The sequence below is a fragment of the Gavia stellata genome, chromosome 7, assembly GCF_030936135.1.
Source record: "Gavia stellata isolate bGavSte3 chromosome 7, bGavSte3.hap2, whole genome shotgun sequence".
NCBI lineage: Eukaryota > Metazoa > Chordata > Aves > Gaviiformes > Gaviidae > Gavia > Gavia stellata.
The window spans coordinates 26,967,097-26,994,721 of NC_082600.1; the positions used below are offsets into that span (position 1 = coordinate 26,967,097).

General features: G+C 45.7%; 1 protein-coding gene across 3 annotated transcripts; it reads left to right on the top strand.

Moving 5' to 3' along the window:
- Positions 1 to 25,452, top strand: NEK9 (NIMA related kinase 9). 3 transcript variants are annotated; one of them, XM_059819395.1, is made up of 23 exons: positions 1 to 189; positions 625 to 654; positions 1,414 to 1,591; positions 4,631 to 4,686; positions 5,577 to 5,647; positions 7,524 to 7,629; positions 10,270 to 10,401; positions 11,367 to 11,477; positions 12,074 to 12,138; positions 13,054 to 13,104; positions 14,202 to 14,394; positions 15,637 to 15,781; positions 16,731 to 16,931; positions 17,309 to 17,355; positions 18,201 to 18,356; positions 18,749 to 18,857; positions 19,429 to 19,590; positions 19,970 to 20,140; positions 20,365 to 20,424; positions 21,000 to 21,190; positions 21,425 to 21,589; positions 22,279 to 22,491; positions 22,902 to 25,452. In XM_059819395.1, exons 1-23 carry the CDS (start codon positions 1 to 3, stop codon positions 23,022 to 23,024), a joined length of 2,925 nt encoding a protein of 974 aa, XP_059675378.1. In that variant the 3' UTR covers positions 23,025 to 25,452. The 3 variants fall into 3 exon arrangements, with proteins under 3 accessions (XP_059675378.1, XP_059675380.1, XP_059675381.1); XM_059819397.1 differs by lacking the exon at positions 625 to 654; XM_059819398.1 differs by lacking the exons at positions 1 to 189; positions 625 to 654 and having other exon boundaries at positions 1,509 to 1,591; positions 19,429 to 19,533.
- Positions 25,453 to 27,625: the final 2,173 nt, after the last annotated feature.

The following is a 27,625-nucleotide window of genomic DNA, read 5'->3' on the forward strand; positions in this document are numbered from 1 at the left end:
ATGTCGCTGGGCGAGTACGAGCGGCACTGCGACTCCATCAGCTCCGACTTCGGCAGCGAGTCCTCGGGCAGGGGCGGCTCCCGCGGCGGCGGCAGCCTGCCCGGCGAGCAGGAGGAGCTGCACTACATCCCCATCCGCACCCTGGGCCGCGGCGCCTTCGGCGAGGCCACCCTCTACCGCCGCACCGAGGTAGGCTGCCCCGGCGGCGGCGGCAGGGTGGGCCGGCCGGGCAGCGGGAGAGGGGCCGCTCTCCCTCCTCCTCCCCCCAAGGAGGGGGCCCCGGGGGCTGCTCCGGGGAGGGCCGGGGGCCGCTGTCAGGGCGAGCGGGGCGGTTTCCGGAGGCTGGGTGCTTGGAGGCCCCGGCGCCCGAAGAGCCGCCGCGGGGCTTGCGCCCCGGGGTGAGTGACGGCCCCCTGGGTGGCAGCAGCCCTCCGGGTGGCAGCCCCTGGCGGGAGCAGCCCAGGTGCCAAGCCACGACTTCGGCCCTCGGTGTTGAGGGGTGCAGGGTTTGGGTTTTGGCACATTCGAGTGCTGCCAGTCTCTCGGTCCCCTGAAGTTCCGTTGGGAGACGTGGAGACTCTTCTGACGCTAATAGATTCCTCATTTTTCTATGTTTTATTCCAGTCACAGAGGACATGGGGGCATCTCATACAGGTAACTCTCTCGCGTGATCAGCATTGCAGCATAATCGGGGGAAACTGGCTGAAAAGCCAGTCCTCCCGTTGCTCCCAAGTCATTTAATCCCATCCAGTTCAATCGTAGCTGTGCTTTTTAGTGGCTGTCAAAGAAAGCGCTTGACTTGGTTTCCAAGGGAAGTTCTTCAGTTTTTTCTGGGGGAAGGCCACCCTGAGGCGTCATGGCTCGAACAGTTCTAAGTGAATGCTGTTCACTTAACAGATCACTCATAGCGTGTCTGACAGCATGGGTGGGCCTAACAAGGGTGAACTAAATTTGTTCTCATTTCCTTGATTTTTTTTTTTTAATTTTTTTTTTAGGAATGCCCAGGTATTTGTAATGGCTTATGGTCTTGTACAATATCCTAGAGTTATGGGATTGGAAATACACTGTTGTCCCTTTATTGAAACAGAGTATGTTTAGTCTTTATTGAAACAAAACAAACCCTCTGTCTTTCCCTGGAAATCTTGTAGTATGGGTTTTGTGTTGGTTTTTTTTTTTAATTTTTTTCAAAGCAAGTGCTTTGGTCAGCTAGAAAGATGGCTTCAGGCCATCACTATTCCTAGCGACAAACAGAAAACCTCAAAACTTACTGTTGTGAAGAATCTTTGTCTGAAATCTGTAAGAAACAGGACAGTTCTTTTACCTTCCCTGAAATTTTAATTTCCTGCTATAAAGGCACATACTGTTCTCTTCATAGTAGTGTGTTTTTAATTAAAAGATGTTTTTGTGTTTCAGGATGACTCACTTGTAGTGTGGAAGGAGGTGGACTTGACCCGGCTGTCAGAAAAGGAGCGTCGTGATGCTTTGAACGAAATCGTTATCCTTGCCCTGTTGCAGCATGAGAACATCATCGCATACTACAATCACTTCATGGATAACACCACGCTGCTGATTGAGCTGGAGTACTGTAATGGTGAGATCCCTACTCCCATTTACAAGCAGGCGGCTGCCACGTTGCTGAGTCACCTTCCTGCAGAACCTCCAGGGAGCATTCCTGGGGTGTCCTCTGGGGAGCAGAGGAGCAGAGGGGAATTCTCCTGAAGAAGAGATTGAGAACCCTTCTGATTGATTTGTGTCTCAGGTGCCAAAGAAAGAAGGCCAGTAGTTAGTGCAGGCAGTTCAGGTGGTAAATGATTTCTCAAGTCTTCTGAGTAGCTGGTGCAGTGGAAGAAGTGGGTTATTGGTAATGTACACTTCTAATGCGCCTTGCTGTCTTCTTTTAGGAGGACAGTGGGAAAAGACCATGAGGATATCAGGCCTCTCAGCCAGTACAGAGTGGGGCTGTTTTTCAGTAGCGTCTCTTAAATAGACCTCTTCTTTTGGCAATTATAAATCAAAGCATAAAAAACTACTGGCACACTGCCATCAGGACTTTTTCCTGCCTTGTGCTATCATATTCTATGTTTACTATTTAAAAAAAAAAAAATCCGATCCTTCTGGTGGTGGAGAAAACTTCAAAATTCCATCCAAGAGTAGGTCAGATGGTATTGTTTGGAGTTTGCAGGGGAAACAGTCCCAGCTGGGATGGAGAGGTAGATGGATTCGATATGAGGGTCTGAGTTGCGGATGCTCTTAGACAGCTGGAAGAGGAGGTAATATACAGCTAACACTGCTAGAACAGAATACCTACCTAGGACTGCAATATGGTTTCTATTTGGATGAGTGGGACAGCTCCCCTGGCTAGGTAGCCTGTGTGTGTTTGGGGGTTATGTTAAGCCTCAGCCCATCAGCAGAATCTTTTTTGGTGGAAAAGGCTATCATCATGTTGTTATCATCTTAGACAGATTGCTTTCACTGGAGCAGGTTGGGGAGGACAACAGAGTTGTGCAAAGTATTTTTGAAGTGTGTCAAACACCCTGGTTGACAGGTTGGCCAAAACTGGTTTTGCTTCTCTGCTTTTTGTTCTTATGCAGGGTGGAGTCCAGTGCAAGGGTAGGGGAATGTTAGCTCTTTGATGCACCATTTATTTTAGGCGTACTCTGTGTGAGTTATTTAGCTGCCCCAAAAAGACTGCATGCTTGGGGCCATTATAAATTCACTGGAGGACATAGAGAGAAGCTGCATAGTACTGATGTCTGTACATGTTTATTAACGTCTTCAAACTTGTTTATTTTAGATTGGGACAATAAGCAAGAGATGAGTATATAGCCTGCATTGCCTGAATATGTCTGAGCAGTACAGAACTAGGGGCATGAGAAAAAGGGAATCTCGTTTAGACTTATGGATATTGGTTTTTGCCAATGTGTTAATAGTTGTTTCTGTGGCTTTTTTTTTTTAGAGTGTACAAGTCCAAGATAATTTGTGAGTAATTTTAAAAGTAAGGCTGGACTAGATGCTATCAGACACTCCTCAGAATCCAAAGTTTTTTCTGTTTAACTGGCACCTATCTTCTGGACATCTAGGAAAGACTTTCAAATTTGAGTAAATATTGTCCCCAATTTACAGGGGAGGAAGCCAAGTTGTTGATTTATTTGCCTCTAGTTCTGTATGTGTATCATGGTACCTTAAGACTTGGATTTATCATGGGATAGCATCAGTGAATACATCTGAAATAGATTTGGGAAGAAGTATCCTATAAAATATATTTGTTGAAGAGAGAATAGAATGTCAGAAGGTTAGATGTGATAAGATGAAACAAAGAAGAAAGTAATTTGTTTTTAGTATGTGTGCATAGAGGTATTGGTTGTCTGAGTCGAGCTAATTTGTCTCCTTGTGTAGGATTTTGGCGATGTAGTACCTGTCATGCTGCTCTTCAGTTCAGAAAAGCTGCAAAAAAGATGGCAAAAAATCAGAGATGGGGAACAGCAGTTACTAAAAGCCTGCATAGCCTGAATCGCTAGGAAGGAGGTTCCTAAGAAGAGGCGGAAGCGAATACTTTGGTTAAATTGTGAAAGTGAAGAGTGATTTGTAGATAATTTGCAAATGTGAACATAAGGCAGAAAAAAGAAATGTTGAGAGGTTATAGCAGGGCTGAATGAGAAGAAATTAAGTGAAGGGAATCTTAATTAGGATATCAGAAAAATCTTCCTAACATCTGAAATAAGTCCCTCAAGGATGCAAAGGAGCCATTGCGACCTGCGCTGGACATCTACAACTTGACAGGCCCATGGAGATCATACAGCAGAAAGCTGTCTTGCACTGTACCCGTGAGGATGGGAAAGGGCCTGATGTTCCATTACTATTAGGAAAAAATATATGATAACTGGGAAATGGAATAGCAACAGGATGTGATCAGAGATTTCAGATTTACTGGTAGGATGCTAATCTGACAGGGTGTCACTGCCCGCAGCCGTCAGCATCATTTCTTTTAGCTCTCCTTGATTTTCAGTCTACCGTCGTGAAATTGTGAGGTGCCTTGAAGAGTCTGCTGATGTCAGGCCTCTGTTGGTGGTGCTGCTGTTGTCAACGCTTTGTGAATTCTGCATCGATGTATTTGGCAGGGCAGGTGAAGGAGAGAGGCAGGTCAGAACTGGGCAGTAAGTGGGAAAAGGTAGTAACTTGTGATTTCAGGGACTACTCTGAACTTATAATTGCTTTCTTTCTCTTTTTTTAAATGTATTATTTATTTATATGTAATGCTGAGCAGGACAATCTCACATGATTTGGTGTACAGGTTATAAATGTTTACATGTCCCAAGAAGCACTTACAGGTAAAAAAGTAGGGACTGTTAGCCTATCTTACTGATTCACTTTTCAGAGAGTATCAATTGGTGGTGTTAAAAAAGAATCATCTCTGCTTAAGCTTAGATATGCCAGTGAAGTTGTTAGATGGAAAAAGAATGTAATTTTGTGACTGCCTGACCAGTTTAAGTGAAGAGTGCTCAGGGAGAGCTGTAGTGATTCATCAGCTCTCTTAGGGGATTCAAGTATTCCCAGTAGTACCTGAGCAGAGTAACTGCTGCTATTAACTAAGATGAACCTCTCTGTCTTTCTCACTCACTTATAATTACAGGAGGGAACCTCTACGATAAGATTCTGCGGCAGAAAGACAAGTTATTTGAAGAAGAGGTAATTTGGTCTGGTTTGAGGGAGCAACGGGGCTGGCCTAATGTTCTGAGGATCTGTCTGGTTATCTGAGTATTTATACAACATTTTTTTACGTAGTGCCTGTGGGGAATTTCTGTGTATATCTGGGGACTGACATCCTTCCTCTCCTGTTGAATATTGTAAGCATTTACGGACTGTCAGAAACTTGTTATTTTCCTTTTTGGTTGTCTATAAGCAGTGTAAGCTTCCAAGGGAGGAATAATGAAAGAGAGTGCTCAACTGACTTTGGTCCCCTTATCATCTTGGCTAACACTTAACTTTAAAACCTCTTTCTGTGTTTCTTCCTGGTGGTACTCAATTTCTCTCTCTTCTTAACCATTTTGTATGTTCTTTTCTGAGTAATTACCTTGAATCTGTCTCACCGTAGATTTTTTTTTTCTTGTTCCTTTTCTTTTTCTTTATTTCCTTTATTTTTTTTTAAACTTACTTTCTGTTGTCTGTTTCCACCTCATGCTGAGGTGGTTAATGATTACACTTATTTATCTTATATAATGACTTTTAAAGCCTTCTGGCTCATGGTGACTATTAAATGATCATAATTCACATTCTAGAGAGCCCAACTGTAGGTCTTTCCCAGGTGATCATTAGCTGTCATTCCTAAGTCTTTTCATTCATTGAATTCTGTGACACTTGTCAGGACAGACACTATGAACAGCACTAGAACAATCTACCTTTTGGAATATCTTTTCAGAGATTTCCAAAACAGGAAATTCTAAATTTTCATACTCCTGAAAGAGTGTCTAAATGGTATGGTCAGGCCCTCTTGCTATGTCTCTGTGTGACAGGGACATATGGGGTTTTGGGGGGGAGGTTTTGAGCCTCACATAAGGCTTTTATTCCTACCTTTGCAGATGGTGGTTTGGTATCTCTTTCAAATTGCATCAGCTGTGAGCTGCATTCATCGAGCAGGAATTCTTCACAGGTATGTGTGGCATGCGGTAAAGCTGAGGTAACCAATGTGGTTCATGGATGTGAGCGCAGAACTCCTTTGAGTAGCCTTTGCTTCTGTGCCTAAAGCAAGCACTGAGCTTCTCTCCAAAACATAGCTGGACTGCCTAGATGTTAAGTATCACTTCTGTAAAGAATTGGGCTAGAAACAGTCTTGTGATAAATGTGCGAGAAATTTTGTATATGAAAATGGAATTGCTGTCTTTGACGCTGCAGCTTTGTGAACAAAGAGTTAATCCATGTAGGAAGGAAGTAAATTTGCCCTTTATTGCCATAGCATATAAATTGTATTTGCTAAAGCGGGTAGGAAGAGCAGTTACCACAGGCCAAAGGTACTTCCTACCCACTCCACAGTAGCTTCAAACCAACATGTACACCCTTCTGTAATTCCTGGAGGCTAACAGTGATGAAGACTTTGCATTGGTGCATTGCTGTAATATAACCCATGCAAAGATTTGTCCTGCATTTGGCTGAATCTCATTTCTTTGGCCTGTTATTTAAGGAAGTAATATAGCCTGTTAGCTGGTACTGGTAATTTTGACATTGACTCTGAGATTTTAATGAGTAGCTAATTACCCTTTTTGTTGCCTTTTTCTGTTTGGGAGGGGTAAATTTCATGGTTTATGTGTATTTCAAGGAGGCTGTGATGTTCTGGGGAGTACCGCACACTCTGTTTCCAGCATGGTTGGATTGTGTGCTGCACAACATCCTTCTCTAACTAATGAGCATAGCTGGGTGAGGATGTTTTCTGTGGGATAGTATCCGGTTGCTGCCATTCTAAATCTCTGGTAATTGGCAAGCCTTGCTCATGAAGGGTTGGTACCCTTTACTCAACAAAGTAGTACCTAAGTTTTTGACCTAAAGCAGATGTCATGTCTCTCCTGCTTTGCAGTGATTTCCTGCTTACCACCTCTGTTGCCCACCTTTGCAGCAGGGTTCGCAGTCTAGGAACATGTGTAGCCCCAAATCCTTCCATAGTAATGGATTCAACAGTTATTTAAATGTTTGCAGTGATTTCCTTCTGCTGCAGACATTGTCAGAGTGACCCAGGACTTTGCGATGCCCCAAGTGGATGAATGCAAAGTGCTGCTTTACTTGATGTTGTCCTGATCTACACTGGGAAGTTGTTGATGGTACGTTAGGAAAAGGGGGTGTCCTGAAGTATTGGCCATGGGAAGCATATCATACTGTGGGGGCTTCCTCTCTGTATTTGCAGCCTCTTATACTGATCTGTGAAACTACATATAAATTATTCTCTCTGGGAGAAAGTGTTTTCAACGAGTTTTGGAATTCAGCGTTTTTGTGGCCATCAGCCTTTTGATCTTCTGAGCCTAGTACATCATGTTATAAAGAGTTGTTCTTGAGGTGTAAGGTAGAGGGATGTTATGCTTAAGTTCTAGAGTGGCATCTGTTTCACAACCTCTGTGTCTGTGTTTATGTTTGCATACATACATATTCATGCATACATTTATGTTTTTACTAAGCTCAGCAACTCCTGCCTTGGGTCTTTTTATAAAACCAGGAAAAATAAGACCTGCTCAATGACCTTCATATGAGAAGAGACTGAGAGGGGTGAAAGAACTATCTTTGATCTGTGGCCTTTGCATAGGTGTCTGGAGCCTGAGCTTTTTAGACTGTGTTGTGTTTGTGTGGGGATGTGATAAAACATGGATAACTGCAGGTACTGCCCCAGTACTTGGGGTGAAATTGCCTTTGGACAGCTCTGTGTGTGTGTGTGTGTGTGAGAGTGTGCTGGCAGAGTAGCAAGTACCTCATTTTTGGGGGGAGTGTGTGGAAAACTGAAATCCAGAAATATATTTGAGTGTCTGCATTTCTTTTTCACCTTTCAGAGATATAAAGACATTAAATATCTTTCTAACCAAGGCAAACCTGATTAAATTGGGAGACTACGGGTTGGCAAAGAAGCTGAACTCTGAGTACTCTATGGCTGAGACTGTGAGTATCTGCCTTCTTTGTGTGCAAACTCAGGTGCGTTTTTCTTTCATCTCTGCATGCCTTGCAGAAGACCAGGGATGCTGTACATTCTTGCTGCTTGTTTTCTGTTGTTTCCCTTTCCATCTCCCATCAATTTCCCTCAACATTCCCTCAATTTTTCTCACTAACATTGGCATATTTGCTGTTGTGTTGCAGCCTGCAGTTATCCTTACTCCCGGGTTACCTTTTGGAGGTCTGTCTCTCTGCAAAGCAGAAATAGACTAAAGATAAGTGCCAGTGTGGGCATGGAATTGTGCCAGAGCCAGTATAGCTGTGCTAGAGAGCACTTCTTTCCCTGGTACCTAGGCATGGTACTTCCAAAGGTGAATCTATGTAACATAGAGGAGATGATATCCGAACGTACAGAGACAGCAGTATAGTCACATCAGTACAGCGCTCTCCCTCTGGGCTAGTTAAGCCCAGCTTACCAAGTTAAATTAATTTGGTCATGCTGCTGTGCTAACAGGGGCATCTTGCCTCAGCTGGATCTAAGATGGCTTGGATGTGCTTGCCTGACATTGCACCGTGCCATAGATATGTCTCCTATCCCTTTAATACTCAGGCTCTGAATGGAATTACAAAGAAGCAAGAAAGGCACTTGTGCTTCTTATGGTAACCAGGTGTATGGTTTATTGGTAATGTTCTTGGAGGGAGGCAAAGCTTTGTAGGAGAGATTAATTCTACCAGAAGGCTGTCAAGCTTGGCTTTGTTCCAGACCCTTCCGGAAAGCAGTTTCGCAGCCAGAGTTATGACACAGGGTAAGCTGTGTTGCAGGCACCTGAAAGGCTCGGCTTGGATTTCCCAGCTCCATTAATTTCTGTGGTGAGCACTAGGCTTGGAAAGGGAGACGTTGTTTGGAGCTCCTGCCTGCTAAAGGCCTTTATTACAGTTTGGGATGCAAGCCAGTTTGCACTTCCCCTTACCAGGCTGTGTTATTAGATTTAATGCAAGCTATTGGTGTTCTGTTAGGGTGTGTAGTTAAATACTTGCCGACCTCCTTCCAGAACATGAGCACTATTGTGCAGTTGCATAGTAAGTGGGAACTCAAGGCTACTGCATAAAGCCCTCACCAAGCTGGGCTGCAGCAAAACCACTTCTGTTTCATCACATTTTTCATGGCCGTCTGGCTTTCAGAGCAAGTGCAGTCTGTGCCATGAATTTCCAGGTTTGTTTTTGCCTGTCTGTGTTCATCTACACCTGCAAGCTTTTTTTGCTTTTTCACTTCTGAAAAACTTTGAACTATGTACCTTCAACTGTATTTCATTCTCCATATGCTGGCTGTGCTCTGGGCAGGTTGCTCCATTTGTGATCTAATGACCAGTGGCAGTCTGGAAGTAATTTTTTGTGAAATGAGTGCAAAACATGTTATTGTCAGTATCTGTAATTGTAACAGTCAAATTACGATTTTTTTAAAATGTTTACATCTTGCTTACTAAATGCTGATTTCTTAATTTATCGTTCTTTCTCCCATTTCCCGAGGAAGATACAGAAAATATGTCTGTGTCTTTCTTACAGAAAGCTTATGTTGTCCTTTGCTCAAAAAAGGTTGAGATGCGGTGTCCTAGTTCTCCATATCAACAAGGTGGGCTTCTAAACCTGCCCGTGGCTAGGACTCGCGTGCCTCTAGCTGTCGTGCTTTGTAACGGGAAATGAAGGGAGATGGCAGATTCTGAATGTGCCTGTTAAGTATCTAGTGTACTAGCAGACCCTAATGAAAGGCAAGCTTTGTAGTCCTTGGAGCTTTGCTGAGAGAGTTGAAAAGAGAGCAGCTATAGATATTTCCCCTTCTTCTAAATTCTTTTTCATTTTATTTCACTGTCTAGTTCCTTGCTAGGGAATGAGCTCCATTCATCTGGAAGCTTCATTCTTACACCTTTTATGATGTTCTGTGTCTCCTCGTTGTGACTGAGCTATGCCACTATTTCTGTTGTACCTGGGAGGGCTTCTGTATTTAAATGCTGGGGTTTGGGATTTTGTGTGTGGTGGTGGGTGTTTGTTTTAAACCAATTGTTCAGGAAAGCCCGCTTCTGAAGTGAAAGCCTTTCAGGTGGACTCATGCCAGCTTTCTACTTACTGACCCAAAAGTAACCCCTCTTTCGTTGGAGACAGAGTAGCCTTTGTCCTGGCAGTACCTTGTGATCAGATGGAGTGGCTCCATAGCCATGGGCTGGCATCTGTGTTTGGAAGCTTTGCTAGATCCCTTTTCCCTCAACCTCTTATGCGGGTTTCCATATGCCTGGTCAGTACATAAGCCCCTGATTACCTCTAAATGTAGTATATTTAAGAGAGGGGCAAGTCCTTGCTGCGTTCTCATGACTACTACTCTATTGAGAAGTATATACCACATCAGGATCTGAGCAGAGAGGTGTCTAGGAGCTTGTAAGATGCAGGCACAGGCTTGTGGACGAGAAGGGAAGAAATGTGCTTGTTCCCATCCCTCTAGCACGTTGGTGGGGTGTGTCAGCTGTGTCACTTCAGTGCTGTCTCAGAGCTGTGTCTAGCTCTGATGCTCATGGGCCTGTGTGAACATGATGGATACAGAGCTGCTGAAGTTGAAGGCTGCTGGATCATTTCTGATTTTTAAATGTTATTTTTTTCTAGCTGGTGGGAACTCCATATTACATGTCCCCAGAACTCTGCCAGGGTGTGAAGTACAACTTCAAATCAGATATTTGGGCTGTGGGTTGTGTCATCTTTGAGCTGCTTACTCTGAAGAGGACCTTTGATGCTACTGTAAGTCTGCAAACCAGGATGGACTGAGTAATCCTATTTTTTTATCACCCTGAGATTCACACTTGGCTCATAGCTTTCTTAACTCATGTTTTTCTTTCATTGTTGTTTAAATTTGCTGATCAAGAAAAGAGTGGCCTGGGAGTGCCAACTATAGCCAGAGAAAACGTCTGCATGATTTCCCTTACCCTGCACTGCAGGTGCCTCTCTGGCTTCTGCCAAACCCACCCTTGTCTGCAGCCCTGGGTTTACCAGATGCAGAATACAAACTGTGCTAATTTGTATCATGATTGTGAATGAAACATCCTTTTCTCTACAAGGAGGAAGTTTGTGATTGTGTAGTCTTTTTGGTTTTTTTCAGTTGTGGATTTTCTGTGCAGCATTCTGTGGGGAAAAATTCTAGCCTTTGGATTTCATAGGATTTAATCCTGGTACCCTTTCTCAAAGTTTAGGTGCAAGAGAAGTGTGGTCAAGCTGGCATGGAGAGGGTGAAAGGGAGTGTTGCTGGTTGGCATATGGGATTTGCCAGCTTGTGCCATGAGATGGGAAAAGCTGTTAGCTGCCATGGTGCAAGATTTTGTGACCCTTAAAGAGCCCATGTGAAAATACCATCCTTTCCTGACTTCCTTTCTTCATGGCTACCAGGTCCCTAGTAACTTTGCTGCTGTGCAGCATTTCAATGGCAATATGCTGCATAGGAGATTCCATGCAGAGAGAAACCTATCCTCCCTCCACTGTTAGGGAATTTGGTGAAAAGCTGGATGTTGCCACCGAGTCCTAGCTATCAGAGGTAGCATTTCTGCAGGAATTATTATTATGTTTCTGCAGAACCTACTAGGGAGGGAAGAAGAAGGATGTGTCCCAATCAGAGAAAGAGGAAGAAAATAGTGGTGGCCTGTAGCATCTCTCCCCATTGGACACATTATCCAGTTCAGCTCCATTACAGCTGGTTTCTGGTTTCTGCCTAGAATCCCCTGAACCTTTGTGTGAAGATCGTGCAGGGAAATCGTGCCATGGAAGTTGATTCCACTGTCTACTCCAGGGAGCTGATCCAGATGGTGAATTCCTGCCTTGATCAGGTTGGCAAAGTACTTTTTTAATTTTCAGACACTTCTTCCCAGCTTCCTAAGCCATTGAATTCAGGGGTGAAGGGGAATGACAGGCCTGTTTCAGCATGAGGGCTGTTGATGCAGCGTAACTTCTGTGAGGCCTGAGGCATCACTAAGGCTGGGCTTCCTCTGGTCCTCTGAAAGCTTTGTCTCAAGATGCCATGCAGTCCTGCAAGCTCTGGAGGGGTGCTGGGTTTACTCCGATGACAATTATTTAATGGGCTGGCAGAAGCAATTATTTTCTAATGCAGTGCTGCAGAGGTGGGAGCATCATCTCAGTACAGTCTCTTAAGGTTCTGACTTTCTGACCATGACTCTGGCTTGCTGTAGGGAATTAATTTCTTGAAAGCAAACATCGTATTGATACCTTCAGAGTGTGGTAGTCCCTCCTGCACATCCCTGGCATTTATCTCTATTCATTCCAAATATTTGAATTAGTTCCTTTCCCTTTTGAAGGGATTCAGGGAAAGAGGTCCGTGCAGGCTTGAATGAGGTCTTCTGGCCCAAGATTTTGTTGTAGATGATGAGCATTTCCCAGAGAATGACTTGCTGTTCGCTTCTTTCAGGATCCAGAGAAGAGACCCACTGCAGATGAGTTGCTTGAACATCCCCTTCTCAGCAAACGCAGGAGGTAATCAAATGGTCTTGCCTGAAACCTGGAGAGGTGTCAGAACAGGAGGGTTTGTGCAGACTAGTGGCGTTTATGCTTTTGCAGCAAAGTCCTTAAGTTAATTTGGCCTGACGTGAGGCAGTTGTTGAAGTACACTTCATCGTCTTTAGGAGAGAAGCACATTCTTGCTGTCTTGTCTTCTGATCAATCCCTATGTTCTCTTGGTCTCTGCATCCTTCGTCTTGGAAGCTTTTGTATTGAGAACCTTGAGGCATCCCTTTCTGAGGCTCCTTTGAAGAATGCTGGTTCCTGCTCTTTAGATGTCTGTGAACGAAGGGTCACAGAGATCCTCCTATGGTCATTGGAAAAGGCCTTTCAAAATACATGTCATGCAATATAAGGACCCTTGCGTTCTCCCTTTGTTGCCTCTCTCTTCTTTAGAGAGTTGCATTGAAAGTGGCCCATTTTAGCTTCGTTTGACCATCAGCCTGCACACACTCTTTTATGAAAGGTGGACCGTAATTCTGGACTGTTTGGATCCCGCATTGGTTGCTTTGGGGACAGCAGACTTAGTCCTTTATACCAAGGTGGTCAGCAAATTGAGTTTTGTCTTGCTGTATGCACTGGTAAAAGCCCGAATCCTGATAATATTTAGTCATTTAAGATCATTCTTTTGCAATATGGGTATTGGTTGGCCACATTCTGGTATATATGTAGTTTGTTGTCCTCAGCTCTCTTGGAAGTTTGTTAGCTATATGGTACATTACTTCTGCCCTACTTACTGTGTATTGCTGTGAGCTGGTAAACAGATGCCACATTTCCTCCAAGAGGGAGCAGCACTTTATTGGAAAGGAAAGCAGTCTGTGTGTGCTGCTTGTCAGTAAATTGCTTTGGGCAATGTTACTGTTTCCTAAGATGCTTTTTCTTCTTTGGCAGGGAGATGGAAGAGAAAGTCACACTGCTTAATGGGCCAAATAAGCGACCAAGGTAATTATTTGGGCATGTGTTTGAAAGGAGGTCTGGAGAGAACAGCTCTCCAGAGAGGAACTTTGCTGAGTGTGTTAGTCTGTGACAACTTTAATGGAATAGTATAGTTTGGAAGATCCCTAAATGCTGGGAATTTGACATAGTCATTACATGGTTATTGTCCCAAGTTTTACTCTGCCTTTTATATCCTGCTTTTATGTATGGCTGGAGCCTTACCTCGGCAGGTCCCATACAGCTCTAATCTGTCCTACTGAGGATATAGTCTTTACAGCCTACATATCTGAGGATGTAATGTAGGTCACTCCTTTCACACAGATTCCCTTGAGCAGGAAAAATATGACTGTCTGAATATTGAATGTTAAATGAATACAAATATCTATCATAAAACTGGATATATGATGCGGTTCTCCACAGTCCCCAGCAAGCCTGTAAGCAGGGTTGCTCTGTGAAGCAGATAGCTTCCGTGACATGTATAGCTGTTTTTCTGTTGATTTGTTAGATGGAAATTGACCTTTTCTTCCTCATAAACTTGTAAGTACTATCTGAGCACTTCATGTGAAGTTGTTCCAGTTCATGGGTTGCTTGCAAACAGTTTGCTTTGATTACAACTTCCATTTTGCAGTCTGCTTGTGAATTGATTCTTACCTGCATCAAAGAGTTATATTTTTGCCCTCAGATGGAAGCCTGTAATTTAAATAAAGACGAGAGAGGGAAGTTAGAAGCTTCTGGATGCTTCTGTATTTTGAGCAAGATTTCATGACGGTTTGCAAGGCTTTCATTTTTCGCAAATGAGAACAGCTCCCTGGCTATTCAGTGAAAGCCTGGTCTTTTTAAATGACATAAAATTGGATTGTAGGCTTTTTAAAATGCTTTCTGGAGGCTACTTTCTCTGTTGCTCTGAGACAGGTTTGATCTTGAGTGTTCATAGCAGTTGAGGCCTCACAACCACTCAATGAAGAGAATAGTTTGTGAAAATAAAAACCATGAATGGTTGTGAAGGGGAAGCTGAGAGACAACAGTAGGAAAATGAGTGATGACAGTGAATGCAAACTCTTTATTAAAAGCATGTATGTTTTGGGGGGGGGGGTCTTGTGCAGGTCAAGTACCATGAATGAGGCTCCCATTGCAGTGGTGACTTCACGCACTAGTGAGGTGTATGTTTGGGGGGGCGGGAAGTCCACCCCCCAGAAGCTGGATGCCATCAAAAGTGGTTGCAGTGCACGCCAGGTGTGTGCTGGTAACACTCACTTTGCTGTGGTGACAGTGGAGAAGGAGCTCTACACCTGGGTGGTAAGTGAGAGAAACTGCAGGAAGGGGGTAAGGGTGGGAGAGGAGAGTCCAGATCCACTGCTGACCATTCATGAACCTGGTAGAATCAGATGGGCAAGCAGCTTGGAAAAGGAGAAATCTGATTGCAGTGGACACTGTGAGGCCATCTGTTTTGCTGGTGACCCAAGTCTCCCAGGCCAAGTGTGTTTTTGGGAGAAGTTTTCCATCATGACAGGAAGTGTATTGGAGACCTGCTGTGCACTTGAGGGTTGTAGGTGGTGGACTTGTAAGCCCAGACACCTAGTCAAACATCTCTTCTTCCCCTTCCTGACTACTAGAAATGCACTGGAGGCTTTGTGATGCTCTGTTGGCTTGTGTATATTTGAGGAAGGTTTTCTGAGATCAGAATGGGTGGGATGAGTGACCTCATTGTAATACAGATGTCATCTGTGAGGCAACTTGTGGATGAAACTAGAAATATACTAAACAACTCTGCTTTTTATGATGAGTGGAAATTCTGTAATAGTTTAAAGTGAATAAAAAATGTTGGCATATAATGCATTTAAAACAATTGAATCCAGTCTTCTTGGGCTTAGATGGTCAGTGACATAGAGGTCTTCTGCATCTCCACGCTTCCACGGGCTTTTGTATTGATGATAGAGAACCTGTTAAGACAGATTAGAAAATACTGGTACGTGGGTGAGAGAGGAAGGAGATCCAAACCGGAGGAGAGCAACTTGAAGTCATTTGCTGGGTGTTCCTGCAAGAATGGCCACTGAAAACTTTCCGGTGGCTATTAATATTTTAGTTTTAGCTTCAACACTACTCAGAGTTGTTTTGTTTTTCCTGTGGAATTGTTAGGTCTGGCCACTTCAGTGACATTTGTTTCATGTTATGGGTTTCTTTGCAGCCATTAGGATTTGGAAAAGTTGGTCAAAAAGCTAGAGGGTGAATGTCAGTCCTGCAGCAGGGAGCGGGTTCTGTAGCCTGGCAGATGAGAAAGGAGTGGTGATTCCTCACCAGCTGGTGGCCTGAGACTGGATCACTCCTTGTTAGTGCATAACTGCCTGAAAGCCTGTGCTGCCATTTAGAATGTTACCTGCTGTTATGCCACATAGCAGATAGCAGTCTCTTCCCTAAGGTAGCTAACACACTTTCTCTTGCTCTTTGCTGTCTTCTGTTGTTCATTCGAGCTGCTGTAATTATTGGCACCATCTCTGGAGTTGTGGATACATAACCTTACCAGATGTTTCTGTCTTGCAGAATATGCAGGGGGGCACCAAGTTGCACGGGCAGCTGGGACATGGAGACAGAGCCTCCTACCGGCAGCCAAAGCATGTTGAGAAGCTTCAGGGAAAAGCCATTCGGCAGGTCTCCTGTGGAGATGATTTCACAGTGTGCATCACAGGTGAGAGCTGGAAGAGGGCCACCATGCCCTCACCCTGCTGTGCTGTGGAGATGTTTTGTCTTCACAATAAGATTAGCAGAGCAGTTCTGTGCACAAAGGAGAAAGTCCCGTATGTTACTCACCCCTCAGTTTTGAGGATAGTAGGTGCAGTAGTGGAGGTAGTAGATCAACATTATTATACAGAGGAAGATAGTGACTCCCAAGAAGGCTGGGTGTTGTGCTAAGAATGTGCTCCTTTTTGGTGATGAAGCTGGGTGTTGAGCACAGCTGCCTGTGGCTGTGCGGAGTCCCTGCTCTTACCAGTGCATGTGTTGCCTCCCTACATGCCCGTATCAAAGGCAGAGGAGCCTGAAGTCAAGAATGTAAATGTGTTTGAAACTCTTTTTGGACTGTGTGGGGAAAGAGTCACCCAATGATAAAAGATGTGTATCTGAGATTTGCTATTTAATTCAGAAAGCTTGACACCTGGTAGCTGTCTAGTTCTAACCCTGCTCATACTTTTAAAGATGTGTTAACCGTGGTGTTGTTTGTTAGGGAAGAATTTGAATCCCCCTTTACCCATGAAAACATAATTCTCAACAAGGTAGTTTCCAGCTTATTTTTCCAGTGCTGGAAAAACAGAGACAAGAGATAAGCACAGATGCTCAGTGTGCTGGAGGAGTGACTTAGGGAGCCACAGGATCAATTTGTGGGTTTCTGTTAAAGAAAGTGGCAGGTTCAACCCAAGATTTTTTTGACACAGGTGGCCTGAAATAGCTGTGGGTTGTGGTGTAAGATCATCCATCTTAATGTGAACAAGAAAAGATTCCATATTCTCCTGATGATATTATTCTGCACTAACAAGGAGGATGATTACAGAAAAGAGGTTGCTCTGGCCGAGTCCTAAGAGGTTAATATGCAGCCTAATACAAGCTCTGTGTGCTGACCGAGCTTCCCTTGTGTCCTTCAGATGAGGGCCAGATGTATGCCTTTGGCTCGGACTATTATGGGTGCATTGGCGTTGACAAGGCTTATGGCTCTGAAGTGCTTGAGCCCCTGCAGCTGGATTTCTTTCTTACCAACCCTGTGGAGCAGGTCTCGTGTGGAGATAACCATGTGGCAGTGCTGACCAGGAACAGAGAAGTTTACACATGGGGCTGTGGAGAGTATGGTAGGTAGAGTCTCCCTGGAACCTAAAGGCACTGGGGCATGCCTGCTCCAGAAAACGGCTTGGAGCAGGTGTGAAATGCAAAGAACATTGTCTCTTTGGGGCTTTCTTTCCTTGTAAGAATGGGAAATTGGGGACTGAGCCCTTGGGACTTTACTCTGGGAAGCTCTAGGGTGCTGCTTGGCTTCCTTGTGGGTAGGGCAGTTGTTCTGTGAGTGGGGTTGAAGTACCTTGAGGATTAGCAGGCAATGATGCATGTAGGGGAGCAGGTTTCTAGTTCTGCAGGGAGATTCCTTTGGGACTATGGAGAGACAATACCATTTCTTAGGGTTGGGCACCCTGTGAGGCCGTTTCTAACTGCAGTGTTTTCACTGATGCAGGGCGCTTGGGCTTGGATTCAGAAGAAGATCACTACACCCCTCAGAAGGTAGGGCTGTGACTACTTCTTCTCAAAATCTGCGTGGGCATAAATCCAAATTACTTGCTGTTTGGAAATATTAACTGTCTGAGGCTCAGGTGTTTGTTCTCAGGTATCATAGAGTTTGCAAGGGTTTTCACTTCACTTTATTTTGCTTCATTTGTCCATAGAGATCATGGCAGAGGGATATGCCACTGCCAAACCAGCCAGCATCATGACTTAGAGCTTCATTGCTCTGATCTCCAAGCTGGAACTGGAAATGCCAAACTCAATGTTGTAGAAATCATAGTAGGAAATACCAAATTGCATACCTCAGGTCTGTAGAGGAAACTCGCAGCAATGCAAACAACTGGGAGTCTTTGAATTTGACATAATGAGTTAAAGATGAGTTGAAAGTAAAACTCTCTTGAAATACGGTGCTAGGGGTAATTGAGGTAATTTAACCCATTGGGGGTTAGAAGCCAACAAGGATGTGCCTGGAAGCCAATACCTGTGATCACACAGTATCACACCCACACAGCACAGGCCCAGCCCTGCTTGGCTAACTGGGTCTGCTGCTTGTAGACCCCAGCTGGCCAGGATGCCTGTGCACTACGTTTCTGGTTCCTGTGCTGGCTCACTGGTGTCTGCACACAAGGTCTAGAATGCTCTGAATTTCTGCATTGTGACTGGAGTTTTGGTATGCTATAGACTTTATGATAGTCTTGCACCTTCATTCAAAATAACTGCCTTGGGTATTGTCAGTGCCCAGACTAGCTGAACATCTGCTCTAACCCATATGTTTTCCATGTGCCAGCTCCTGTGTAGTAGGTGTTGGGATTTTGATTTTCTTGGGCTATATTTCTTCCCCATAGGTGGATGTTCCGAAGACCTTAAACATTGTGTCCGTTCATTGTGGCTGTGATGGAACTTTCCTGCTCACCCAGACAGGCAAAGTGTTGGCATGTGGACTCAACGAGTTCAACAAGCTGGGCCTGAATCAGTGCACATCAGGGATAATCAACCATGACGTGAGTGCATTTGGGTCCCTGGCTCCAGCTCCCAGCAGTCAGTAATATATGGGGAAATGGAGGTCCTGTGACAGTGACAAAGCATTCATTAGCTTTGTGCCAATTGTTAGTTCCAATCCAAGACAACGGATACTGGGATTGTGGGAAGAGGCAATTTGTTCCTCAGTTTCCTGTCTGCCCTGTGGGCTTATGTCAGATCTGAAGTAGTGAAACAGATAGCGAGCTGCTCCAGGGTGACTTAGTCAGTGACATAGATTCTGGCAGTTCTTTACCATACCCATGTTGGGACTGTCTAGGTTAATGTTGTGGTCTGCCAAGACCTGCTTGAGTAGGTCTTAGCTGATGGATGTGTGGTTTTTTCAGTCTGTGCTTACCCACATGTCTTTTCTCAGACGTACTGTGAGGTGCCATACGCCACTTCCCTTACTTTGGCCAAGCAGCTGTCCTTCTACAAGATCCGTACCATTTCTCCAGGGAAGACACACACAGCTTCCATTGATGGTGAGCCCTATGTATTAAGAAGTGAATACTGGTTGCTGGATTACTTTACATCAGCTTTGCCCTTTCAGCCTGGCCCTTGACATTGAGGGTTGTGCTCTTGGTAGCAGGGGTCATGCCTACTCCAGGAACCCAGGATTCCTGTTACTCAGCAGTGTTGCCTCCTGGCCAGCTGAAGCAGTAACATCAGCTTCTGGGCAAGCCTTCCTTTTTTTTAAAGGGGAGAAAAACCCCAAAACCAAACAGACAAAAACACGTTTGGGGAAGAATCATGCTCTGGGATAGTGGAGGAATCGTTTATGACAGAGTTAGGCTTTGCCCAAGTGACACCAGTCAGAGGGCTGTGAGGAGTCCCAGCTCCCAGCGTCAGAAAAGGGGAGCAACAGGAAAAGGAACTGGGGAGGTGTTTCCAGGCTGAAGCCATTCCTCTTGGCCGGTACTGTCCCCTCACAGCCTGGCTGGCTTCTCAGCAGAGTCCTTCCTGGTTATGGGCTATTGCTGCTAGTTCTCTGCATGCATGGCTGCTTCCAGAGTTGGGCCCTCGCTGTGACTGTCTCCTCGTTCCTCCTCTCAGAGCGAGGCCGCCTGCTGACCTTCGGCTCCAACAAGTGCGGACAGCTTGGTGTTGGGGACTATAAGAAGCACCTGGGAATTAACCTGCTGGGAGGCCCCTTGGGGGGTAAGCAGGTGATCAGGGTTTCATGTGGAGATGAATTCACCATAGCTGCTACTGACGGTGAGTGGGTCTTTGCAAAGTTGTGATGGGTTCCTTTGAACTAGATCTGCAGGGTGGTTAACTGGCTCCCACTGATCATTTCCTAGACCACCCCTGCAGTGCTGCACTGAATTAAAGAAATCCTCCTCAACTGGGGCTGTCTGGCCCTGTTAGTGGTCCCAGTGCAGCACCAAGAATTTGCTGTCCCTAGGGCTGCAGAGTGCTGGCTTGGTGACTGCCTGTTAGATTCGTTATTGGTTTGTTCTCCCACTGGCAAAATGGAGCTGGTAGATTAGATACTTTGGGACAGCAGTTACAGCAGAGAGGCTGTGATCCTTGTAGCAATTACAGGCCAAGAGGGAGGGAGGGAATTGAGGATCCTGAATCTCTCTTTTCTCAGACAACCATATCTTTGCTTGGGGTAACGGCGGGAATGGGCGTCTGGCAATGACATCAACAGAGAGAGCTCATGGCTCAGATATTTGTACCTCGTGGCCTCGGCCAATATTTGGATCGTTGCATCACGTTCCAGACCTGTCGTGCCGTGGCTGGCACACCATCATCATTGTTGGTAAGTGTAAGTTTAAGATTAAATTTTGGGATCTTGGTTATGATGATGTGTTTCTTGATAGGACCTAGACTAAATCCTGCCTGGGAACAGGCCAGATTGCTGTGGGGGAATGTGGCAAGCTGCTCTGAGCTCTAGGCCTGCATTGGCTTTGTTGTGTGCCTTTGTAGGAGTTGTCTTTCTTTCCATGTGGCACTCCAGCTGAAAGTGTGCTTCTCTCCTTGCAGAAAAGGTGTTGAACTCTAAAACAATCCGATCCAACAGCAGTGGCCTGTCCATTGGTACTGGTGAGTAACCTGCCCTGGGGAGCTGTGGTTTAAGTCCATTCAGTGCTTAGTTCGAGTGTGTGCAGTCTGGTCCTGCAGCATGGTTTCTCTGTGTCTGAAAGGCCTCACAGAAGAGATCAAAGGGAGGAAATCTAATTGGTGCCATGCATGGGAAAGGATGGCCTAAAGCTGAGGAAGAGAGCTGGAACATTGGAGGAAGAACATGGATGCAAAGAGGCCTTTGTAGTTGAGGAACTTCAATTTGACAAGGAAAAGCTGAGAGGAATTCATTGAAGGGAGCTGATAAGGGAAGGGGAAGGCTATGGGGCAGCTGCTGGAGAGATGGGGTCCAGTTTCTTGGACCTGTGGGAGGGCTGGGGCCAAGAAACTGCCAAAGACTACTTCTGCCCACAAGTCCTTTTGGGGAGGCCTGCAGGGAGTGTTAGGAGATAAGTTGTTGAGGGAGATGCCACTAGCCTGTGCTCTCACCGTGGCCATACAGCCCAAATTCCTGCATCTTCTCTGCTCCAGCTGGGGTTTGGCAGCAGGAATAGCAGAGGCGGCTAAAGTATAAAGTTTTGACTCTTGTTTGCTAGTGGCTCAGAGCTGCACAACTGGAGGAGGAGAGGAAGAGGATAATGAACAAGAAGCAGAGACCCCCAGTCCCAGTGGAGGCTTTCGGGGAACAATGGAAGCAGATCGTGAGTTGGGGGGCTGGATCAGCACCACAGAAGCTAAGGGAGGCAACAGTGCTGACAGCAGCTCGTGCCCTGGCTGGCTGCGGAAGGTAATGCGGTGTCTCAGAAATGCCTTAAAATGGGGATCTAGGCTGGGGAAAAGCAAGTGGCCCCTTCCACCTTTAAGGGGTGCTCTGAAAGGTTCTCGGAGCTGTGCTGTGCAGGGAGCCCTTTAGGCCTCGCTGCCTTTTTTACCACAAGAGGGTGTTGGTGCATTGGTTGAGGAGATGAAGTCAGCTGCAGGAAAGCAGGCAGGCCTGACAGTGCTGCTTTTGTGTATCCAGGAGCTGGAGAACGCTGAATTCATCCCCATGCCTGACAGCCCCTTTCCTCTGAGCATGGCATCTTCAGAGCCTGAGAAGGAGACTCTCCCTTACCAGAAACTTCAAGGACTCAAAGTGGCCTCTGAGGAACCTGTTGGATTAAACAAGCCCAAAATGGAGCCCTGGGTAATGTTATCCAAATGAATGCTTGGCCAAAAGCTCTTGGGGACCATAAATGGCAATGTTTCAGTTATGGGGAGAGCTGAAAAGAGGGTATTGGATTCGCCTAATTCATCTGGATGAGGAAAAGAGGGCTGTTGATAATCAGAGATGATGCTGCAAAGAGAACAATTCACAGGAATCTAGAACACAAAGCTGGGGCTTGGTCAGATTGAAAATAATGAGATCAGTTCTGTGGAAAAACTTGGTTGATGCAATTGGGAGAAAAAAAAAGAGAAGCCTAGGGCCCAGAAGCCTAGCAGAAGATAGAAATTTAGCAAGCAGAAATTGCTGTGAGATAAGAAGAAGAATTGATGTAGAAATTCACTGAGAAATGACAACCTGTGAGGCTACTTTATTCCAGGAGTTTTCTGTCCCAAGAGGAGGCACAGATCCCAAGCTTAAGGACAGGGGGGTAAACCAGATGGATTTCGGTGATAGGAGGACTGGAGCAGCTTTGCCAGAAAAAGGAGGAAGTTAGTGGCTTTGTACTGAAGACATAATGACTAGTAGCTTGCTGACCTTGGCTGCTGGAAGTTTGGGAAGTCGGGGAACGAGCTGGGGTGACACTTCCTGTGCATGGTTTCTTCTTGTGGCATATACAACTCCTGGCCCTGCATTCAAACCTGGCCTGACTTCCCTCCATGTCTCTGCAGCCTACTTGCCTGAGTCCAACCTTGCCGTGTGGTGGAGGGAAGGCTGCATCTCCTGTTGCGGGCTGCATGTGCAGTGCTCTGCAAGTGGAGGTGACACACCTCCGAGGCCTGGTTTTACAGTGTCTGGATGATCAGAAGAAGCTACAGCAGGAAACCGTTCGTCTGAGTGCCCAACTCCAGCGGTTCTGCAGGGGGACAGAGGGAATGCAGCAGGTAAGGACCCATCACCTGGGTGCACATCCATGCTCAGGGCTCACTACACTGATCCTGGCTCCTGTGTAGATTGTGGAGGCTGCGCAGATGGAAGCAGCTCTTAACAGATGTCTCTCTTAGAGCAGAATGGGGGGACTGAGCACGGTGCCTGTCTCTTGTTTGAGCTGCTGATGCAGACTCTGCTAGTAGCAACAGGAATGAAGCCAAGAAGACAGTTTCCTGTGAGGACAGCCCAGTCCTTGAGGGACCTGGGATTCCCCTTTATTTCTCCTGGTGAGAAGGGATGGGCAGCCAGATGTTGCCGAGAGTCCTAAACGGCTGTGGAGAATAGGAACTGTGCCTTGTGTGGGTCCTAGCTTCTTTGCAGCTAGTCCTAGAGTTGTTTGGATAACTGCTGTGTGTTTTGGCAGGTGGAAGTTCATTCCAAAGGAACACAGACAGCCAAAGAGGAGATGGAAGTGGATCCAAAACCTGACTTGGATTCAGATTCCTGGTGTCTCTTGGGAACGGACTCGTGCCGCTCCAGCCTCTAGTCTCCTGAGCCCACTGGGATCCATCTAACTTCACAGCACACTAACCGAATGCAGAGAGCGGCTTTCCTGGCTTCAGGTCACTCGCAGACAAGGAGCGAGGCCGGAGGCTCCAGAGCAGCACCCATGTACGTTTGATATGAACTAGGAGTGAGTTTGAGAGGGGAAGGGCCCCTGAGCTCTAGGCCAGCTCAGTGATTGAAGCAGCAGCAGCTCCTTTTTGTACCTTATCTGTCAATTCTGCGCGTGAGGCAGAACGGCCCCATTACGGCGATGGCTCCAGTAGCAGCTTGTGGCCCTTTCATTGTTTCACTGCTTCTTGGGAGCTGCCTTTGGGACCCTAGTATTCATCACTGCATCTCTAGATGAAAGGAGGAGACATGTTTTGTACTGAAGCTGGCTGAACCTTAAGACTCGCCACCTTCACTTCAGAGGGGTGAAGGACTAGGATCCTCTCCCTACCACATGGTAAAGCCCAGCTGGTGAGGCTGCTCCCCTCTGCTCAGGGGCAGAGGGAGCAGAGAGTGTCTCATTCTGGAGGCAGTGGAGATCTTCTTTTTAGGGAGGTAATGGTAGACAGCATGTCCCTGGCCTCGAGGCACAGCTTCTGGCCATATGGCTGTGTCCAGTGGCCTGTACAGACAGAGTTTAAAGGCTTTATTCTGGGTGCCTGGAGCTTTCCAACTTCCAGGCAATGCACCGAGAGGAGTGAATCAGGTATTGTTTCCAATAGCAGTAGCGGGGACTGTCTGAGATAGGATCTCTGGTTCTCAGTTTCAGACCACCTGCTTCCCAAACAGATGACAAGCATCTGCGCCTCAGACTAAGTCACAGGTTTCTTGCTCCAGCTGTTCAACTTGGTTTGGGTGCCAGAGCTTGTGGTTTCTTGGCATAAGCCTGTAGCTGCTCCCTGCTTGGCTTCTGTTCTGCTCACCCCCTGGTGCCCACCCTCTGTGTGGGTGTGGGAAGCATCGGTGCTTTTCCACTCAGTGTTTTGATGAACCTGGAATGCAGTTTCCTACCCAGAATAGGTCATTAATGCCGTGGTCACAGGATGCAGCCTTCCCTAATGACCATGAATGATCAAGTCTCTGTCCGAATTCACCTTCTTTCTAGAAGTGAGAGGCTTTCCCAAGAAAATTGGATATGGGAAGAGGCATGGGTCTGATGCTCAAGATTTCCTCATTTCCTATTAGAGAATGATGTTACTTTTATTCCCCTTAAATTTATTAGCAAACTGACTTTGAACTAAGCTTTTGGGATTGGTAGGATCCCTGGGAGCAGCTAGCTTCCCCTGCCTTACGTGACGCCTCTAAGGAGTCCTGAGTCCCTCTCACCTTTGCTGTGAGAGTGGGGCTGTGATTTCATTAGGTTTAAATCCTAAACCCATCCCCATCCATGGCATGTCACGTCACTAGAATTGCCTTAGGTTTATTGGAGTTTGATATCCTATCACCTCTCCTGGACTTCTTTTGAGAGAGTGTTACGGGGGAGCCAGCGTTCCCCATTTGTCTCCAGAGGTGGATGCCAAACCATTCTGCTTGTAACTTAACGCTCCTTAAATACTTCTTCGGTGCCTATTGCTAGTATCTTGGAGCTGAACCGAGTGCAGTCTCTCCAGTGCAGTGTCTAGGGCAAGGATCATACTGCTGTGCCCATCGTCATTACTGAAGGAAGGCTAGGAGGACAGCCCTCCTGGAAGGTGATGAGCGTCAGGCACCCTGGCGTGGCCATTTCGCTTGGTTGCCCTTGTGACTCTGCTCTCCTTTCCCCCATGTGCGTTGGAGCCAGTTCTCAGGTTAGGGTCCCAGCTTGAGAGTGGTGTGGTTGGAAATGATTGAGTTGGTCACGGTGCGGCAGTGCCTTTGAGGAGCGAAGAGTTGAGCCTGAGCCACGTCCAATAAGCAAGCACCAAGCTGATGGGAGTCGCTCTCCTGCAGTGCACTGCTATCCTCATTTCTCAATGCTCTGCAGTTGGGAAGCTAGGTGCACAGACTGGATTCCCCTTGGATCTAGTGGAGGATTGGGGTCCCTGACAGAGGATGCCCTGTGCTCCGCAATCTCATATGTGCCTTAGAGGATTCACGCTATCCAGGTTGTGCCTGTTACAGACCACAGATTTCACACCAGCCAGCTATGCAACCAAAAAAGCAGTTTAAAGCCAGCACCTTCATCTTGGGCTGAAAACGGAAGGGCAAGTGGGCAGAAGTGCCTTTGAGCAGTTTAAACCCTCTTTACTTCTTCCCTTCTTGCAGCGCTAGCTCCGTATGTGTTGGTCTCCTGCTAGTATTGCTACTGAGTTGTTATAGTGGAACACAACTTATGCCTGCTCTGACACTCTGGCTGAAAACTAGTTTGTCGTTGTCTTTTTTTTGAAAGGTTAAAGGGTGTAGTGGTTTGGAGTTTCTGTTTAAATAAATGTTTAAACTCATTCTCCTGTGTTCTGAGTCTTTTTTGTTTGTTTGTTTTCCCAAGAGAGGAAGGGGAAATATGCATATAGTCAGCTGGCTTCATGGCATTCTGTTGTTAGATTTTTTTTTTTTTTTTCTTTCTTATACAAAGAGGGCCAAGGGGCTTGCAGGTTCTTTGTTATGGGGAAAAAAAAGTCAGGTTCTGTGTCCCTTCATTAAAAAAAAATAAAAACCAATAAACAAACAACAAAACAACTCTCTTCTCTTGCTGCTGCATCTCCTCCTAGTGACGTCAGGGGGCTTTTGTGTGTATGTTTATTTCAACAGTTTGAGTGCCAAGTGGGAAATGAGTAATGGGAAGAGAGAGGCTCAAAGGGAAGAAGTCCCTGTTCCCTCTCAGAACAGCTTCTACCGAGCAGTAAGACCTACAGCAGTGAGAACCTTCCTGACGCCTGCTCAGCCAACTGTTCCTGCACACTGTACTTAATGCCTGTCACTTCTAACATTTTATCAGGGTTTTTAGTAAATTGTGAAATGTGTTGAGAGGCAAAGCTGGATTAAAGACTTAAAATTAACCAGAGATTTGGATACTGAAAATGCAGCATGCCTCTGAGAGGGGGGATTGTTCTGCACTGGCAGAAGAGGAAGCTGAGCTGGCGTAAATAACGTAGCCTGAGTAGTGCCAGGGCAACACTAACCACGATAGCAAAAGAAGCAGGGTAAATCTCTGTGCTGAGCTTGATGTTTTGGCTAAACTGTTACTAAGTTTTAAACCAGTTATCAGAGACTCCCTGATACTGCTGTCTGTCTTGACCTGAAACAATAGCTCAGCAAAGAGAGGTGAACTGCCCATGGTTAGCTCCGAAACAAAGATAACAAATGAAGCCTGGTGATTTAATTTCAGTAACTTTTGTTTAATCTACAATTTCAATCTCAGTGTTAGCTGTTTGCCTGTCACTTAAGACAAGTCCCCAACAGATGGATTTATTTTACAGTATCAGAAGGATTTTTTTAATGTGTATCTACCCCAGTCACCATTTGCACTCTGCTGACTTCTAGGGTCCGCTAAACAGAGTCAATAAAACATACTGCAAGGGAAGCAGAGTTAATATTACAAGACCGGCACTGGTACTGAATTTCTGAACTACTCTTTAATTCAGATGCACCTTTCATTCATTCAAGGAGGCTGGTATAAAGCTTCCAGTTTACCTCTTTCCTACCTTGTCACCCCCTGCTATTCTGTATTTCGAAGCTCTGAAGTTAGAGCATTGGTCTTGCTTCTCTGATCAATTTGGACATAGCAAATTATTTTCCCTTGTTTTGAGTCTCATTTTTTCTCTCCTCTCTAGGTTTGTATGTTCTTATACCTGGCTGGCACAGTGTAGCACTGACCCTTTCTGGGACCTTCATGGAAAACCATGGGGTGTGCCAAGGGATTAAGGTTTCTGCCCACTTATCTATAGGGCAGCAGCTCTCCAACTTCTTTCAGGAGTCTGGTCCACCGAAAGACCCACAAAAGTGTGTGACAAACAAAGGCCTGTAGCATGAGGCCAAAATCACCAAGAACTACCTTACATCTCAAGAAGAAAGCAAAAGAAGGGGTATATTTTTGTCATAATTTCCTACCATTGCAGGAACTAAGACAAAAAGAAGCAGATGACTCAAGGAAGGGTGCAAGCCCTGTGTTTTAGAGGTCCCTAGCAACTTGGCTTGCAGGAAAACTCCAGGTTTTTTACATTAAATCTAATTGTCGATTTAACCCTGAATGCACAAGTGAAACAGCTAACAGGTTTTCTGATGTGAAGTTCCTTAGTGTACTGTCTGGGGGCAGGGGGTGTTTGGCTTTTTTTAGCTGTAGCAGTTCTTAAACATGCTGAATGGAAATTAAAAAATAAAAAAAAAAAAATCAGAAGCCAAGTTAGGAATCGTGGGAAGGTTGCTGTGGGAAGGAAATTCCTTCTCAGCTCCTCGAAGCAATACGCTGAGGCACAGAACTGTCACTGATCTGTTCTTCACAAGAAGCCTGGATATAGGAACAAATGCTCTGTATCACAATCCTTAATTTCTAACTCCTGCCGTATGCTCCCTTCCATAATCTTCAAGTCCATCTTGAACCAACGTAGGTTTCTTGCCTGTGCTAATCTATTTGGAAGGTTTTTTCATTACCTCACTCCTCTCCTGGTTAGAAACCTA

Coding starts and splice junctions, on each gene's coding strand:
- NEK9 (XM_059819395.1), top strand. CDS start 1: ATGTCGCTGGGCGAGTACGAGCGGCACTGCGACTCCATCAGCTCCGAC. Junction 13,105..14,201: donor GGGCCAAATAAGCGACCAAG/GTAATTATTTGG, acceptor GGTCTTGTGCAG/GTCAAGTACCATGAATGAGG. Junction 16,932..17,308: donor ATGGGGCTGTGGAGAGTATG/GTAGGTAGAGTC, acceptor TCACTGATGCAG/GGCGCTTGGGCTTGGATTCA.